Source organism: Salvia hispanica, chromosome 1 (genome assembly GCF_029641045.1).
Source record: "Salvia hispanica isolate PSC_SH4W2 chromosome 1, Shi_PSC_v1, whole genome shotgun sequence".
NCBI classification, from domain to species: Eukaryota; Viridiplantae; Streptophyta; class Magnoliopsida; order Lamiales; family Lamiaceae; genus Salvia; species Salvia hispanica.
Window position 1 is genome coordinate 10,364,666 of NC_142692.1, and position 17,496 is coordinate 10,382,161.

The 17,496-nt window shown below is 38.3% G+C and overlaps 3 protein-coding genes across 5 annotated transcripts; all 3 read left to right on the forward strand.

Moving 5' to 3' along the window:
- The first annotated feature begins 1,451 nt into the window (after nt 1–1,451).
- LOC148933222 (Pleckstrin homology (PH) and lipid-binding START domains-containing protein) lies at nt 1,452–9,674 on the forward strand. 3 transcript variants are annotated; one of them, XM_089062961.1, is made up of 21 exons: nt 1,456–1,908; nt 3,327–3,401; nt 3,526–3,579; nt 3,658–3,723; nt 3,794–3,849; nt 4,113–4,237; nt 4,307–4,353; nt 4,427–4,524; nt 4,833–4,928; nt 5,010–5,074; nt 5,155–5,226; nt 5,597–5,743; nt 6,361–6,668; nt 7,236–7,299; nt 7,424–7,599; nt 8,049–8,150; nt 8,280–8,330; nt 8,407–8,550; nt 8,692–8,787; nt 9,263–9,364; nt 9,463–9,674. In XM_089062961.1, the coding sequence occupies exons 1-21, from the start codon at nt 1,753–1,755 to the stop codon at nt 9,553–9,555; spliced, it is 2,193 nt and encodes a 730-aa protein (XP_088919087.1). In that variant the 5' UTR covers nt 1,456–1,752; the 3' UTR covers nt 9,556–9,674. The 3 variants fall into 3 exon arrangements, 2 of the variants coding, with proteins under 2 accessions (XP_088919087.1, XP_088919086.1); XR_016134589.1 differs by lacking the exons at nt 9,263–9,364; nt 9,463–9,674 and having other exon boundaries at nt 1,452–1,908; nt 6,361–6,683; nt 8,414–8,550; XM_089062960.1 differs by lacking the exons at nt 1,456–1,908; nt 3,327–3,401; nt 3,526–3,579; ... (5 more) ...; nt 4,833–4,928; nt 5,010–5,074 and having other exon boundaries at nt 5,162–5,207.
- A 600-nt stretch (nt 9,675–10,274) lies between these two features.
- Nucleotides 10,275–12,403, forward strand: LOC148933223 (uncharacterized). The gene is made up of 2 exons (XM_089059613.1): nt 10,275–10,644; nt 10,698–12,403. The coding sequence occupies exons 1-2, from the start codon at nt 10,275–10,277 to the stop codon at nt 12,401–12,403; spliced, it is 2,076 nt and encodes a 691-aa protein (XP_088915739.1).
- A 1,668-nt stretch (nt 12,404–14,071) lies between these two features.
- On the forward strand, nt 14,072–14,587 carry LOC148933224 (uncharacterized). The gene has a single exon (XM_089059617.1). It carries the CDS (start codon nt 14,072–14,074, stop codon nt 14,585–14,587), a length of 516 nt encoding a protein of 171 aa, XP_088915743.1.
- Nucleotides 14,588–17,496: the final 2,909 nt, after the last annotated feature.

Below are 17,496 nucleotides of genomic sequence, written 5' to 3' on the forward strand. Positions count from 1 at the left end.
AATGAGACAAACCTAAAAAGATGGAATATTCCTATTAATTAAGTAGATTGGCTAACTCCACCGCATATGTCTCGATCATGCTTAATTACAAACCCTATCCTTATTTTTTGTCTAATTTATTCATTTAAAGTTTGTATTACTATTTTTTTTGGGCAATTCAAAAATCACCCTTTAAAGACAAGGTATTTGTACATTATTGCCCTATGAAATTAAGATTTTGCCACTTTTTTGACACACTTCAAGGTGCAGCTGCAGCGTGTAAACATAAAATAACATAATAATATTATTATTTGATGGGCACTTATAATAAGACTAGAATTATTGTTATTATATCATCAACACAGCGTACGACTACTTTAAAGAAAATTAGTCAATAATACTTTTGTGTTTGTTAAAATGATTTAACTGTTGGGATTCTCGATTGCATTGGTTGTTGGCACATGATTTTGAGATAATTGTTATCTAGCTATAATTAGAAAATCAGTTATTCTTAGCCTTAGGTATGTGGAGTATTTAAGTATTTAAATCATGTTTCTTAAAAAATAGCATGTTCTCCTATTTGCAATAATTTATTATTATCTTCAAATCGAAATTGAAAAATAAAAAACAAATTTGTAATACTAGTAAAAAAGACATTCTCTACGTCCCAACAACTACGTTGAGTTAAAATTTTTGGACATAGATTAAGAAATTATATTAAAAAGTAAAAGAAAAAATAAAGTAGGAAAGATAAGTGATAATCTGTTAAAAAAAGGAAATGACTCAACTTAGTTGGGATATTCTAAAAAGGAATATGATTCAACTTAGTTGAAACGAAGCGAGTACTAGTTGGAACCACAAAAATAGAACTTTGTGCTTCCTCCGTCCCACTACAAGTCGTTTCAATGGAGAGAAAGTAATGTATATACGACCCTCTTGAATATTATTCTATCTTTTACGTTACTTTCTTCTCACTCTCTTGGTGTATGATTGAAGATGGTTTAAGTAATCATTATAGCATTTTTGTGGTGCAAATTCAAATTTTTGCCGTTATTAAAAAATTAGGAAAAGTTTAATAAAGAACCTAAAAGGCATGTACTATTATCTAGAGCAAATATATAATAGGGGAGTGGCTTTTCGATTTTTCAATTTTTTGTTTTTTTTCCGCCTGAACCGAAAAATCGAAATATTTGTATTTTTAAAATTGAATCGAATCGAAAAATTGAAAAAATCAGACCGAATTTTAAAATTTTAATTTGATTCGAATAAGATATTCAATTTATGATTTTTTTTGTTTTTCCATCTCTACGAGATCTGATCAAAACTTTGACAAAAGAAGCAAAAGTCAATTAATGATTAATACTCTAATTCGAGTACTATTACTAGATGGCGTAATAGTGAAAGGATGTAGAAAGGGCAAGTTGGTACATTCAAGTGGCAAATCATTAGGCTTCTGTAGAATGACAAGCTTTTGTCTCACATTTGCAGTTGCATCGATTTCTGTTGCTTTTAACAAATGAGTAAAAACAAACATCCAACCAACGTATAGCTATAGCTAGCTACGGAGAGAGAAAGAAGAAGTTATCGGGCGACGCCATTAACACGATTAAACAACCATTTCTCTCTCTACATATTCATATTCCTTCTCACACACACAAACATACAGCAGCTGCGAATTGTGCGACCTCCGCGTATTGCCGCACGCTTCCATGATTTGACTTCAATCCAACGATTTTGGGGGAGTGCGGTCGTTTCGGATTGGCGGATATAGAAATGGCGGCTTTGCAGAGTGATGGTGGAAGGATGGAAGGCTGGCTGTATTCGATACGCTCGAATCGGATTGGACTTCAGTATTCCAGGAAACGCTACTTCATTCTACAGGATCACCTGCTTAGGAGCTTCAAATCGGTGCCAGCTTCACCCGACGAGGTTTACTTTGTTAACTCAGTCCATCTCGATGTATGTTTCGGTTGTTTATGTGTAAATGCACGAGTGTCCAGTGGTGTAATTTGATTGCATTTCTATGAGTGGCGAATTTCGACTTCTGCTTGCTGTTTTGATTGCCTTCGGTACTTGTGCTTCCCCATTGTATAGTAGGAGTCCAGTGGTTCGGTAAAATTTCCTAATCGGATATGTTTGACTTCGTTCATCTGTTGAAATCTCCTGATGTTATTGTTATATCGTGTTAACGGAGAGTTTGATCTCTTCGATTGATTAGTTGTATCATCTGGCGCTTGCTTACTGAATCAGGACTACGTAGTCTGGCAGAGAGTTATAAGCCTCAAATAACATGGACTGGGATAATTTGTATTGTTGGGTGATATTTTTTTATCAGGTTTGGTGCACTGTATAACAGCCTGACTTTTGTATGCACTGAAGTTTAGGAGAGTCTGTCTCTTGGGATTTCTTTGTGTTATAGTAGTACTTATAGTCAATTAATTTGTGAGCCTTTTCTATACTACAGACATACGATCATGCATAATATGGAGATGCGTGTATTAGTTCCTTAGCATTAACGTGTATGTATATCGAGTCACAAGAATTAGGACTATGCGTATACTATCGATCGTAGTTATAGAGTGACTTCATTTAGTGGTCTGTTGTCATGCTGTAAGTGTGAGCATCTAACTCCTCTACTCTTTTCTTCATGATGATGCTGAAGAATCAGCAAGAATGTGGCTCACGAATTCCGTACTCTTTGGATGATGATAAACATATTTTTGAGTAATTTTGTTCCTTACTTTATTTAGTTTATGAGTATAGCTATCTGATGGGTAGAACTGTATGTTCTCAATGTGATAAGCAGAATACAATGCGCATTTAGTTAATAAATCTGAGAAACATAGATGGGAATCTGCTAAAAGCAATCATCACCTCTTACTGATCTGACACTTTATCTGAATAGTCCAGCACAGAAACATGTATTTGATGATAATTTGTCAATTTGATTGATATTACAGAAAAGGTCATGGGCCTATCTGTTTCTCCTTTCATTATTGATGATATATGATGGTTACAAATAGAAACTGATTTGCATAGCTGCAAAAGTTGCCACCTGACACTCTGTTGACTTGAATAGTTTTTCAAATTTTTGTATGCTGTTCTACCAGTTATGTTATAGAATTAGCATTCATTTACCTTGTCCTTCACTATAAGGTAGATTAGTGCATGATTCAGTTGGAGTAGCTGTTAGCCTGTTAGCCTAGAATTATCAAACTTATAGTGAAAATCTGATATTCAATCCAGTGTCGATGCTATCACATTTTCGTTTAGTATAGATATTTGGTACCAGTAAATACTTATAGGTCATGTATTGCCTAAAGACTTACATGTAACTTTTGTTTCAGGATCCTGTTAGAAGTGCCATTATTGATTCTTGCATAAGGGTGACTGACAATGGAAGGGAGAGCATCCAGAGAAAGGTATGCCACCGAATGGTGTTGCATGAAATTTCCTTTTCTATGTGCCTGTTTTTATCCTATAATTAAATTCGTGTTCCGTCCTAAATACTGAATGGCACGTTTCTCTTCTATATGTAATTTGCAGGTCTTTTTCATCTTTACTCTTTATAACACGTCTAATCACAACGACCAACTGAAGGTATGCGAGCTTTCTACTCTGAATTTTAGCCCTTTTCTTTAACTCAACGTTGCAAGTAGAAATTTCTGCAATCTGCAGTTGGGAGCAAACAGGCCTGAAGAAGCCGCAAGATGGATCCAGTCTTTCCAGGAATCAGCTTTAAAGGTTGAAACTGTTCTTTTTGTGAATTCTCTTGTAATTATAGACTGAAAACTAATGTTACCAATTAATACAGCCAAACCAGAATCAAGGAGATTTTGACCATTCGAGACATGTACCGCAGTCGTTGAGGTGAACAATTTAGCTTTTATTACTGATTGACCAAACAATTTCAGATGAAACTGCTCTACTCAATTGTCATCAACCTTGTTGAGTTGGTTCTACCTTGCTGAATGTACCTTTCACTAGCAAGTCAAGCGTTTCCATATGTTTTTTTTTTACTTTTTTTCACAATGACTTTAAAGTTTCCGCGTCATTAATTTCTTGTTTCAACGCATCTAATTTTGCCTAAATGAGATCCGTTTTAATGCTCTCTGTCCTTCTATATTGTTCAGGCTAAACTATTCCAGCAAGCATTCATATTCCATTGATTGGACTGTCTACTCATCCTCAGTCAGTGATGCAATGACATCAGATGTTATTGCACCATCACCTTGGAAAATATTTGGTTGCCAGAATGGTATGTTTTTAAGCTTGTTTCCTATCTTGTAAAACTGCTGGGTGCCTTGTTTAATGTAAAAATCTGCAGGTCTCCGATTATTTAAGGAGGCTAAGGACAAAGAATCTTATAGGAAGGTAGGTTGAGCAGTTTAGTTGACGCATGATATCTCTAAGCTAAATTGATATGAATTATTTCCATATACTGTAGTGGGATGATCATCCTGCAATAATGGCTGTTGGTGTAATTGATGCAACTTCAGAGGCTATTTTTCAGACTCTAATGTCTCTTGGTCCTTCAAGATCAGAGTAAGTAAACACTATCAGGCTATACATAAGACAGATCTGAATTTAATAAACAATCAGTCTTAGACTTTGATACATGTTTAATCATGTTCATAAAAAATCCATTCCCAGATTTAAATAATGTCACGGAACTTTATAGCTGCTGTACAAGTGAAATATATGCCATTTATGATACCTCCACTGTGTAGTTCTATTACATATCAGACTGGAGGCAACTAAGAAAGATGCCAGTATGTGTTTTGGAGACAGTTACCGTAGAGCTGTTCATCTGAGTTGTCACTCACCCTTTCTTTATGTTTACCTTTATGCAGATGGGACTTCTGTTTTCATAAGGGTTCTGTGATTGAACATATTGATGGCCATACTGATATAGTTCACAAGTTTCTATTCCACGATTGGCTTCCTTGGTCTGATCTATACATTTTCTGTCAGTACTGAACATTTATTTATTCATCTTCAAGAGTTATATATAGCATAATCTGTTACAGGGGTATGAAAAGAAGGGATCTTCTGTTAAGGCGGTATTGGAGAAGGGAGGATGATGGTACATATGGTAATCCATTTCTGGCTGAAATCATTTTCTGGATCTTTGTTTGATTTGAAAAATGACAATAAATTTTTTGCATTTTGCAGTGATTCTGTATCATTCTGTGTTTCATCTGAAGTGTCCGCCAAAAAGGGGTTATGTACGCGCCTGCCTTAAAAGTAATGTATGCTTGTAAATATGTAATTAATGGGCTTATATTTGTCGTAACTGTTAAATGGTCATTTTTTGTTTGGCATGTTTGCCATGAAATTTGTCAAAATTTATCTTCATCCTTATACATCTGCATGCATCTTGTGTTTGCCATTATATTAAAGCGAAAGTAACTGAATTTGGCTGGCATAATATGCCCTTCATTTTTGTATTTTGAATTTATGACATGACTTTGATCTTCCATTCTTCTTTATTCTAGTGTATTGCAAGATGAGGTCCTAGCATTTGGCCATTTTTTAAATCTCAGATAACAAAAATCTAAGCATTTTATGATTGTAGCTTGACATTGTTGTGTATGGTTGTATACTTTCCTGGCAGGTGGAGGATATGTAATATCTCCAGTTAATCAAGGAAAGCATTCAGTGGTGAAGCACATGCTTGCTATTGATTGGAAATTTTGGAAATCTTATTTGTCAACATCATCAGCTAGGTCAATAACAATCAGCATGCTGGGAAGACTTGCTGGTGTGCTACGTGCCTTTTTATCATAACTTTAGCCCATGCATGTGCCATTGAGTCTCAATTGTTTTTATAATTGAGTTCCTTAGAATTCTCTTCAAGTTCTTCTATCTCTTTATATGGATGAAATGAAAATTCCCATGCTCTATTGATATATTGCTTGTTTTTGGGCATGACCTAAATATTCAAGAGCTTTCACATGATATTCTTTGAGGATGTGTATGCCTTCTCTAAAGAAAATCAAGCGCGTAATATTACGAATATTTACAATTCTGGACCCAAGTATTAGCGGAGTTTCAATTCTAGGCTGCAATTTTGGTATTTACAAAAACAGATGCCATATATATAACTCAGTTCAAATCTAAAATCAACTCTATGTTCCAGCTCATTTTTTTGAACCTATGCAATTACATTAGGTCCAAAGTTGTACTTTCCTATGATATCAATGTGCAGACTATCTTCCATTTGTTATGAGAAGGAAAATCATGGCAGAATTAATCATAAGCATGTTTAAAAGTATAACTTGATAGATTAACTGATACTTCTTCCAAACTTAATATGACTTAGGTAGTCTAATATAGCATATGCTTTGAATTGATTCAACTTGATTGCTTTTTCTGTAGCCTTACGGGAGCTGTTCAGAACAAAGGTGGATTGTTCGTCATCTGATTTCTCATCAGGTGAGCTGATAAGAAACAGTACCATGCAGCAAAAGAAGATGGATCTGAACGTTGATGTTCAAACTAGGATGGATAATGGAAAGAATAGGGAGGATGTGGAGGAAGAATCGCTTAAAACACCTTCTGAACACTCAAGTCTTGTGGGATTGAATGATGCAACAGATGAATTCTATGATGTCTCAGAACCTCTGGATTATGATCAATCAGAATCTGGTTGGCAATCTGATTATGGTCCAGAAATGTATTCTCAGGTATTGCCAGTCAAGGTTAGGATATTTGGCATGACATCAAAGTGTTTTTATCATAACAAAGCTTCAAGTGAACTGACTGGGGTGTAGTTCATGTCTGAGGGACCTATAACAAATGAAATAACTTTCCCTCAATAAGCCACATTCTTTTCTGGATTGGATTTATGTTTATGGATTGGTTGTTGGTATGATATGTGGATGGAAACAATCACAAATGAATCTGGAGATTTCACTCACTAGGAACAGGCAAATTATTTTCTAGGAAAAAAGTACCGAGTTTTTATGCACAAAGTATACAAACATAAGGCTGGTACTTCTCTATATTTGCCAGAAAATGATAAGCATCCTTGTGTTATCTACCTCTGTAGGTTATTTGTAGTTTTATTTTGTTAAGGCTGGTACTTCTCCATATTTGCCAGAAAATGATAAACATCCTTGTGTTATCTACCTCTGTAGGTTATTTGTAGTTTTATTTTGTTTTGTTTTGTTTTCTTTTCTTTTCTTTTCTTTTTGCAACACAATTGGCTAGCCATTTTCTCTATTCATCCCTCATAAGTTGGAGTTTCCCAGGATGCACGCCAACCAAAATTGTCGACTGCTGCCGTCTTTGTCAAAAAGTTGCATGATCTTGCAGGTATGGAACATTCACTAATGTGTATATAATTAGGTAATAACACTTGTCCCCAAGGTATGCAACCAGTTCACGATAATGCCTCCCGTCTTTCTACGTCTAATGGTCTGAGATATTGGTACTGCAGTTCAGAAAAAGGGTTATGTAGACTTGCATGACATGGCAAGGGAAGAGAGTCTATTGTGCAAATATGGATACACTCTTCCGAAGGATCCAACTTGTAATGTGCTCTGCAGTTGGACAGCAACAGATCCATCAACATATCTGATCCGTGGAAAGACTTATTTGGATGACAGAAAAAAGGTAGTTTCCCTTTCTAGAATTTCGATTTACAGTATTTTTACTTTGCTTTAGCTCCAGTAAGTGGTATTTCATATCTAAGATACAGTAGTATTATGTGTAATCAATAGCTGCTTTCTGCTTATACATGGGGAAAACATAATACTTTGGTGGAATAGTGTATTTGAGAGATGTAGATACTTCCATCATTTTTGTTTTCTTTGTATTTTTTAAAGGTTGATGGCAATTGCTTAGTTTTGCATTTCTTTTGGGAGAAATATTGAAATGTGAAGTATGAAAATTGATAGCTTGAGTAGTAACAATGCAGTTGCTGATGTTGAAACAATTATTGCTAACAATGCCCAATTGTTTTTATTTTCTGTAGTTTTTCTTTCTTTTTATTTTGTGAATACCAAAGTGGGGAACTTGGCCATTTGTGTACGATTCATTAATATGCTCTGTTTGTTACCCAGATTAAAGCAAATGGTACACTGATGGAAATGGTAGGTGCTGACTGGTTGAGATCTGACAAGAGAGAAGATGATCTTGGTGGCCGGTCTGGGGGCATAGTTCAGGTAAATGTTTACGTTTTGCATTTTACGTTCTGTAAATTATAGACACGATTCGCCCCTTCAGAATTTGCCTCAAACAACTATTGCTATTGGTCTGTGTAGGCTTAAATTGAAATGACTTTTAATGTGCAGAAATATGCTGCTAAGGGGGGTCCCGAGTTCTTTTTTATTGTGAACATACAGGTGAGTTAAGGTGTTTATTGTTTTTTACTTTTTCTATAAGATTGGAGCAATTCCTTTACTGACTTCATTGGCATAGGTTCCAGGTTCAACAACATACAATCTTGCTTTATACTATATGATGAGTACTCCTCTAGAAGAGGCCCCTCTGCTCGAGAGCTTCGTAAAAGGAGATGATGCTTATAGAAATTCTAGATTCAAGCTCATACCATATATTTCAAAGGTTGGTTATTTTCCTTTTTTGTTACTGTCTAGTATTTTTTTTTAATTCTTATATTGAGTAACAATAACAATTTGTAGATGATATAATTAATCCCTTCCCACATTAGGCATCTCAAACTTGATCATACAATCTGTTTCTCAGGGCTCATGGATAGTCAAGCAGAGTGTTGGAAAAAAGGCATGCCTGGTCGGTCAAGCATTAGAAATTAACTATTTTCGTGGGAAGAACTACCTCGAGGTATCATATTAAGGAGCTTACTTATGGGCCACTCACAAATTTTTCTATTCACGTTCTGTTTCATTGCTCTTCGCAGTTGCATTTTGAGCACCCCTAGTTCATTTCTTGTACTAGGCCAATCATTAGAATAGAAAAAATGGAGATTACAGGGTCTTTCAAAACTAATGATTAATGATTCTGTATGTGACTTCTCTACCTTAGAGAACATAATAAATACGAATAAATCATATGACGAAGTTCTATGTTATGATAGGTTGCCACTCAAGCTTTATTGTGTAAAGTATTTTCTCGGAAATAGATTTAACTGTGCCTTTTACTATGGCTCCATCATGTTCTTCAAATAGTGAATAAACATAACAACTATGATCGTACTTCTACGATTTTGTGACACTAGAATTTAGCTGACATGTACCTTTTATATTAGAAGTATGGTACTAATATTTGTGTGAATGTGATAATGAAACACAATTTACAGCTTGGGGTTGATATTGGGTCGTCAACTGTTGCGAGGGGGGTGGTCAGCCTTGTTCTAGGTTACCTCAACAACCTAGTCATTGAGATGGCATTCTTAGTTCAGGTAAACCTTATTGTTTTTGGTTATTTACATGGAATTCTACCTTGTTCTCTCTGTCTCTCTCTAGCAATGAATCTTTGATTTCTTTCCATACTATGCAGGCCAATACACCTGATGAGCTACCGGAATATCTCATTGGAACCTGTCGCCTTAACCATTTGGACGTAGCTAAATCCGTACTAGTAAAACCATAATTCACACCAATTCTCTTGTAATATACACAATTGCTGCTGAAATATACCAGTATGAAAATTGTATTGATAACAAACAATCGTAAATGTTCTTGCTAGTTTTGATTTTCTTCCATTCCTTACTCGAATTAGCGTTTTTTTTGTCTTTGCTATCATCTTTCAAAATACTCACTACTTCATCTTCTAACCTTTAGAACTATTATAGGGCAATTGTGACTTGAGATGTTCGTCCAATTTGTCTTATCAAGTACTATCAAGGCATACCCGATCCCGATCCCGATCCGAAACCCAAAAAATCGGAGTACTCTCTGTTTGATAATCCTAAAAGTAAATTTGAAATTTAATCTCCATGTTCAAATTTTAATATAGCCTGACCTTATAAAATAGATGTAAAAGTTGTCAGAGTTTTCTTATTTTTAAAACTGTTTCATTATGTAGGGTCAATTTTTATAAGTAATAATTTGAAATTAGTTGAGACCTCAGCACCACACACAACATTAAAAAGGTTACAACCCTAAAATTTTATGACTTGTCCATGATGTTTATACAATATTCTAGAAGTGTTTTGAGCGATCAAAGGATTCAGTTCCGTCACCGTAGGATCAAGGATGACTGAAAAGTTAATGCATTTGCACATAAGGTGGAAGATTGGTGCATATTAGCTACTATATTTCACTCATGTATTATGGCTGGCTGTAACTGCTCCAACTTGTTGACTAGTAATGAAATCTTTATTATGTGATGCTAACTTAAATTATTATGTTGAAATATTTCTGCCTGAAGAAAAGAGGGATATCGAAGCATCAATTCGAATTTTGCACCATTTGAGCCCAAATCGACCTCAATATTTTGCTACTTGCCAATCTAAGGTGGGATTTCCGATTTTCACTGGGGAGGACTTGGCTGGGTGGATCCTAAGGTGCGATCACTTTTTCGCCGTGGATTTGACGCCCGAGGAGGCGAAGGTCAGGCTAGCTATTGTCAATTTTGAAGGTCGCGCGTTGCAGTGGTACAAAAACTGGGTGCAATATCAGGAGCGAGCTATGGCTACACCGTGGGTTGTTTTCCTGCAAGCTCTGGAGGCGCGCTTCGGTGATCACCTCTTGGGAGATCCGATGACTGAGCTCTTAGCTCTCAAGCAACAGGTTCGTTCACCGACTATCATGATAAATTTGAGTTGCTTCTTGGTCGTGTAACACTTACTGAGGCCTATGCTATTAGCCATTTTATTAATGGATTGAGACCCCCCGTCCAACGTGCTGTGAGGCTTTTTATGCCACAAACCTTGGTGCACGCATATGCGCTTGCGCGCCTGCAGGATTTGTCTACTCCGGCAAGGGATGGGTACTTTCCCCTTCCTAAAAAGCAGGGTGAGATGCGATCTGGGGGTAATGAGATGAGAGGTTCGAGTCCTATGTCCTCTTCTTTGCTGCCGACCCCTGTGTCGTCATTTAAGAGTAGGCGCTACCTCAGTCCAGAGGAGATGGCTGACTATCGTGCTAAAGGGGTGTGCTATGGGTGTAAGAAGAAATTTGAACGTGGTCATGTTTGTGCTAAGAAATACCTATACCTACTGGAAATTGATGAACCTGTTTGGGAGAATGCGGATGAGGACATTCATGTGGCTGAGGAGCCATGTGAGGAGGACAGTCCCCTAATCTCCATTCATGCTATTTCTAGCTCTCCTAAATCTTTTAGGACCATGAGGGTGACGGGGAAGGTGGGAAAAAGGCCTATTAACATCCTTATAGACTCGGGCAGCACACACAATTTTATGGATTTGCAATTAGCTAAGCGTTTGGGTTTGAAGTTTACTGCCATCAAACCTATTCTTGTTGATGTGGCTGATGGGAACCGGCTGGAGTGTGATGCGATGTGCAAAGGGTTGTGTTGGCTACTGCAAAGTACCTTCTTTACCACTGACGTTCTTCTATTACCACTTGGCAACTGTGATATGGTGTTAGGGGTGCAGTGGTTGGAAACATTGGGAGTCATATTGTGGGATTTTAAGCATTTAAGTATGGAGTTTAAGCTTCAAGGAAAGAGACATGTCCTTAGAGGTAGCCAGCAGGGCAACATGGTTAAACCTATATCTGAGAGGGAAATGAACAAGTTAATCAGCCACAGTGAGGGAATTGAATTGTGTTGTATCAAGGTATGCGAACCTGATCTCCCTATTGTGGCTACAGAAGGTCCTGTGGGAGGTGATACCTCTGTTCACTCCTCAAAAATCAGTTCATTCCTCGATACTCAGGAGGAGGTCTTTCGTAAACCTACCTCACTTCCACCAATGCGTTCCCATAATCATCAAATAGTGTTGACAAGTGGAGCTTCCCCTGTGTGCTCTCGGCCCTACAGACATACTGCCTTGCAGAAAAATATCATTGAGAACTTAGTGGCTGATTTGTTGAAGCAGGGTCTGATCCAGGCTAGTAGTAGCCCTTTTTCTTCTCCGGTGGTGTTAGTGAAGAAGAAAGACGGCTCGTGGAGGATGTGTGTTGATTACCGGAGACTCAACAAAATCACTGTTAAAGACAAGTACGCCATTCCGTTGATTGATGAACTTTTGGAGGAGCTACATGGGGCTACGGTCTATTCTAAGATTGACCTTAGAGCGGGATATCATCAAATTCGGATGAAAACAGAGGATGTCCCGAAAACTGCTTTCAAAACACACGATGGGCACTACGAATTTCTTGTGATGCCCTTTGGCCTCACGAATGCTCCCGCCACATTTCAAGGCCTCATGAACGATGTATTTCGGCCATTCCTTCGGAAGTTCGTTCTCGTTTTCTTTGATGACATTTTGATCTATAGTCGCGACATGGACTCCCACCTTCTACACCTATAACAAGTTTTTGCTAAGTTGAGGGAGCACTCCCTTATGGCGAAGAAGAGCAAGTGTGACTTTGCCAAGTCAAGTATTGAATATTTGGGGCATGTTATCTCTAAAGAGGGTGTTGCCACTGACCCTAAGAAGATCCGCGCCATGCAAGACTGGCCTGTACCGAAGGATGTGTCCCAACTCCGTGGGTTCTTGGGTTTAACGGGATACTACCGGAAGTTTGTTAAGAACTATGGCATCATTGCTCGCCCTCTGACTGATTTGCTTAAAAAAGATGGTTTCATTTGGAGTGATTTGGTTGATAAGGCCTTTGTTGAACTGAAGGCAGCTATGATTACACCTCCTGTTTTGGCTTTGCCTGATTTCTCTCTGCCGTTTGTTATTGAAACCGATGCTTCGAGCTATGGTATAGGAGCTTTGCTAATGCAAGAAGGGCACCCTCTTGCTTTCATCAACAAGTCACTCTCACCAAGGATGAAACAACTATCGGTTTATGATAAGGAATTGCTCGCCATAGTGTATGCAGTCACTTATTGGAGTCACTATGTGGGTCACCAGCCCTTTGAGGTACGGACTGACCATAAAACTCTGGCCTACTTGTTAAAGCAAAAGCTCACAACCCCGGGACAGCTCAGTTGGCTCTCTAAACTGATGTCATTTGATTTTGTCATTTCTTATAAGAAGGGTACTGATAATGTCGCTGCAGATGCATTGTCGAGAGTCCATTCTTCTGATATTCTTTGTATGGCTATCACATCGGTCTCGACTGACCTTTATCCACTTATTGAGGCTTCTTGGACCACTGATGATTCGCTGAAGGCTCTGGTCCACGAGTTGGAACAGAATCCTTCTCTGAATTCTAAGTACTCTTGGTTGGGTGATCAACTTCGCCGTAAAGGTCGTTTGGTGGTGGGGAATGACAGTGATTTGCGGCTGAAAATTATTCATCTATTTCATAACACGAGTTCTGGGGGCCACTCGGGAATTCTGGCTACTTACAAGCGCCTTTCCTCCCTCTTCTATTGGCCGAACATGGAAAAACAAATACGCAACTACATCAGGGCTTGCGATGTTTGTCAGCGATTTAAGTACGACAACAGCGCATATCCCGGGCTGTTGCAGCCCCTTCCTATTCCAGAGGAAGCTTGGTCACAGGTGAGTTTGGACTTCATTGAGGGGTTGCCTCTCTCTCACGGCAAATCTACCATATTGGTGGTGGTAGATCGGTTAACTAAGTACGCTCACTTCATGTGCTTGAGTCATCCATACACAGCTATGTCTGTAGCGCAGGCTTTCTTGGATACTGTCTTCAAGTTGCATGGGTTACCCACAATCCTCGTCAGTGATCGTGATAAGGTGTTCCTTAGCAAGTTTTGGTCCGATTTTTTTAAGCTTCAAGGGGTCGAATTGCACTTGTGTACCGCGTATCACCCTCAATCGGATGGCCAAACGGAAGTGGTCAATCGTTGTTTGGAGACTTATTTGCGTTGCATGTGCAGGGATCAGCCGACTGAATGGAGCAAATGGATCAGTCTCGCAGAGTTTTAGTACAATACATCCTACCATTCGGCTATTGAGTCGACACCTTTTGAGGCTTTGTATGGCTACCCACCCCCGCTCCACATTCCTTACTTCCAAGGAGATTCGGCAGTGCATGAGGTGAATGAGCATCTCATGGCTCGTGATGCTATGATGGAGAATCTTAAGCACCACTTATCTCGTGCTCAGAAGAGAATGAAACAGCAGCACGATAAACACCGGTCTGATAGGAAGTTCGCTATTGGTGATTGGGTATACCTTAAGCTCCAGCCCTATCGCCAGAATACTCTTAGGGATAGGCAATTTCAAAAGCTTAGCCCTCGATTTTTTGGTCCGTTTAAGGTAATTGATATGATTGGGGAGGTGGCCTACAAGTTACAGCCGTCTTCGAGCTGTGAAATACACCCTGTCTTCCATGTTTCCCAGTTGAAAAAGAAAATGGGGCCTCTTGCGCAGCTTCATGGCACCTTGCCGACTGTAGGCAACGCCACCTTCTTGGAGCCAGTGCGGATTCTGGAGAGACGGTTGGTTAAGAGAGGAAACAGACCGGCCACCCAAGTTTTAGTGCATTGGGCGAACTCTTTCCCGGAGGATGCGACGTGGGAGTTCTTACATGACCTTCAGGAGCGCTTCCCGCACTTCAAACCTTGAGGTCAAGGTTTATTCTATGGGGGGAGATTTGGTACGTGATAAGGCGCATGAGTGGAATAAGCGTGAAGATGGATTTAAATAAGCGTGTTGCTTGGATGCAAGCAACACGTGGAGTAAAGAATCACTGATGTATTCGCCATAGGCGCGTCATAGCAGATTATAGAGGAGTAGTTAGTTAAGAATTTGTTATTTCTGTACAGCACAACAGCTATATAAGTTGATTGATGCTCATTTGTAAGGCATGTTTTTCGAATTAATGCAAGCTTCTTCCCCTTCATCTTCTTCGAGTAATTCCCTCTGCATAGGCGCTATTCCGATCTCCGTTCTACCTATCGGAGACCCCAATATCGTACCAGTTTTCCTCATTTCATACGTCATCAAGTTCAAGTAAAGGCAGAAAGTTGAACAAATTCACAGAAGATAATCAACGTAATGAACTCCTAGATAAATTCAAATCAAAAGACGACTATCAAAAAGAAATTTAACATCATTTGAGTTCAACACTATTCTAGAACACTCTTCAAAACCCTATTTATAAAATCTAGCGACTAAGCAGAATTATATACATTACTTGTCCACTCATAATAGCATTGGTGACAATTTTAGAAACCTGAAGAACTGAGAAACCGCATAAAACATTCGGTCTCACCTGGTAACAATCCATAGAGAATTTAGAATATGATAGTAGTTTTTTCTTCTACACCTGAAATAGTGCATAAAAATTGAGAGTTAAGTATATTAATACTCATTAATAAACTTAACGTGCATAGATTATATAACCTGACAGGAGACTTAGGTACAGTGCTTCATGAAGATGACATCCACTCGATGAAGAATCTTGTCATATATGATGTTACACAAAGATGAATACTATGTTTAATTTGGTAAGTAAGAAGGAAATAAACAAGAATACTAGTATGAAAGAGGAGAACAATCCCCACAGTAAGTAACAAAAAAATATAACAAACCTAGAGAACTGAACTGAGTGGCAATAAATAAGCAACGGCAGCAATTTTGTAGCCTGTCTATCTGATTCAGGCTCTTACAAGAATATACTGTACATACATTCCCCTCATTAGCATTTGAATACCGAAGGGGATCACTGGCAGGTTCAAGATTGAGAGTAACGTGTACTGTACTTACTCCGACACTGCAACCTCCTGGTTGACTCTCCAGTAGTTGGTGTCATTGTATTCCTTTATTCCAATACTATCATCTAAATCATCATTTTCTGATTTCTTTGGACTGGTGTTCCTTTTCAATGGCCCAGCTTCGCCAAGAATGCCTTCCTTGAGAGCCTGTTCCATAGCCTTCTCTGTGCCCTCCAATTCCACACCCACAAATTCAAGTGTCAACATCCTCTTGAAACAAATCAGGCACGACAACACTTTTCTGACTTGGAGTGGGTTTAGCTAAACCTTCGCAGATATCTATGGGGGACCGATTCCGTTGGGTACCTGTTCTCCTCCAACTTGTAAATTAGACCCCTCTTCCCATGCTAACCACTCATGATAGAAATCCATGCTAACCACTCATGATAGAAATTCTTAGGCTCCATGCTAAAACCAATTGAGACATCGTGATAGAAATCCATGGGTTCCATCCTAAAACCGAGGAGGGCCCATGAGACTTATATACTAGTTTCAGCTTTCTCTTGGCACCGATGTGGAACAGTTTTTATGTTACTTTTTTAGTTTCAATTGCCAACAAATCAAGTATTGGTCTGTCTCCGAAAGGGTTGTTGTCTGGTGACTCAAAGTGAAAGAAACCCAAGTCATTAGAAGCAACAGTTTTCTCATCCATGGTACCTGAGGAGTCTCTATCACCCATAGAAAAAGTTGCATGATTGGTTGCTAGAGTCCGATAGAACACTTGTATCATCGATCGATATCATAGCACCCCATTAGCATATACTCTGATTTTGACATTTTTCACAGTAAAACCAGACTCTCTCAAGGGTGTGCAGACTGAGATATGCTAATGATGAACCCAAACTAAAAGTGCATCAGATTGTTTACATATTTTTAGAATGGAATATGTCAGTAAAAAGTGGCATGTTAGTACCCTTTTATAATAATAATACTCCTAGTTAGTAGTACTACCCCCAAAGTTTGTCCCATTTTACCATTTTTGTCCGTCCCACAAAGTTTGTCCCACTTGGAATCTTACCAAGAATAGACATTAAATGCACCCTCAATGTCCGACCCTTATTCCACTACACACCTTTATTTAATACAAAGTTAAACAATTTCTTAAAACCCACATCGGGTCAAATTGGGACAAACTTTGGGAGACAGGGGGAGTTTTATTTTTGTTAGTATTGCCACAACTTAATGTTGCTTTGTGAGTTCTTTATATAATTATGGTTGACTTCAATTGATTTTCATCCCGGGTAAAATAGTTTTCAGCTGTATTCTGCAACAATTCTCATAACATTGGCTCTCTGTAGTACACCACTTTTTAAAAAATGCATTGTTGGTTTATGAACTAAGAAGCAGAATTCGTGTTTATTAAATTAAAACCAATTTCTTGTTGGCTGCTGCAGGTTACTTCTAACTTAACTTTTGCTCCAGCTTGTGCATCAGCAGGCATTACTGTTCTGATTGGGAACGATCTGGGCTCATGTGGTAAAAATCATTGCACAGAATTTGAAACTGCTACAGCTATGGCGCCTTCCTCAGTTGGTTTGCTGCATTACCTTCCTTCTTGTTAAATTTTTGGTCAGTGGCATCGAGATGAAAGTAACAAATATCTTGTGATTACAGACAAATTTTGTGTTGAAGAAGGACTACATTAGTATTTCTCTTCTTCGTTTCTCCGGTTACATGTAATCAATCCATCATGTTCTGTGTGATTATTGACGTGTACAACTATATAAATAGACAAATAGTGTTAGTCGAATGCTATTC

Bases quoted from the DNA above. Each gene is read 5' to 3' on its own strand.
- LOC148933224 (XM_089059617.1), top strand. From the start codon at position 14,072: ATGGCTCGTGATGCTATGATGGAGAATCTTAAGCACCACTTATCTCGT.
- LOC148933223 (XM_089059613.1), top strand. From the start codon at position 10,275: ATGAAATCTTTATTATGTGATGCTAACTTAAATTATTATGTTGAAATA. The intron at 10,645-10,697 runs GTGATCACCTCT...CTCAAGCAACAG, and splicing joins AGCTCTGGAGGCGCGCTTCG to GTTCGTTCACCGACTATCAT.
- LOC148933222 (XM_089062961.1), top strand. From the start codon at position 1,753: ATGGCGGCTTTGCAGAGTGATGGTGGAAGGATGGAAGGCTGGCTGTAT. The intron at 3,402-3,525 runs GTATGCCACCGA...TGTAATTTGCAG, and splicing joins GGGAGAGCATCCAGAGAAAG to GTCTTTTTCATCTTTACTCT. The intron at 8,151-8,279 runs GTAAATGTTTAC...TTTAATGTGCAG, and splicing joins GGTCTGGGGGCATAGTTCAG to AAATATGCTGCTAAGGGGGG.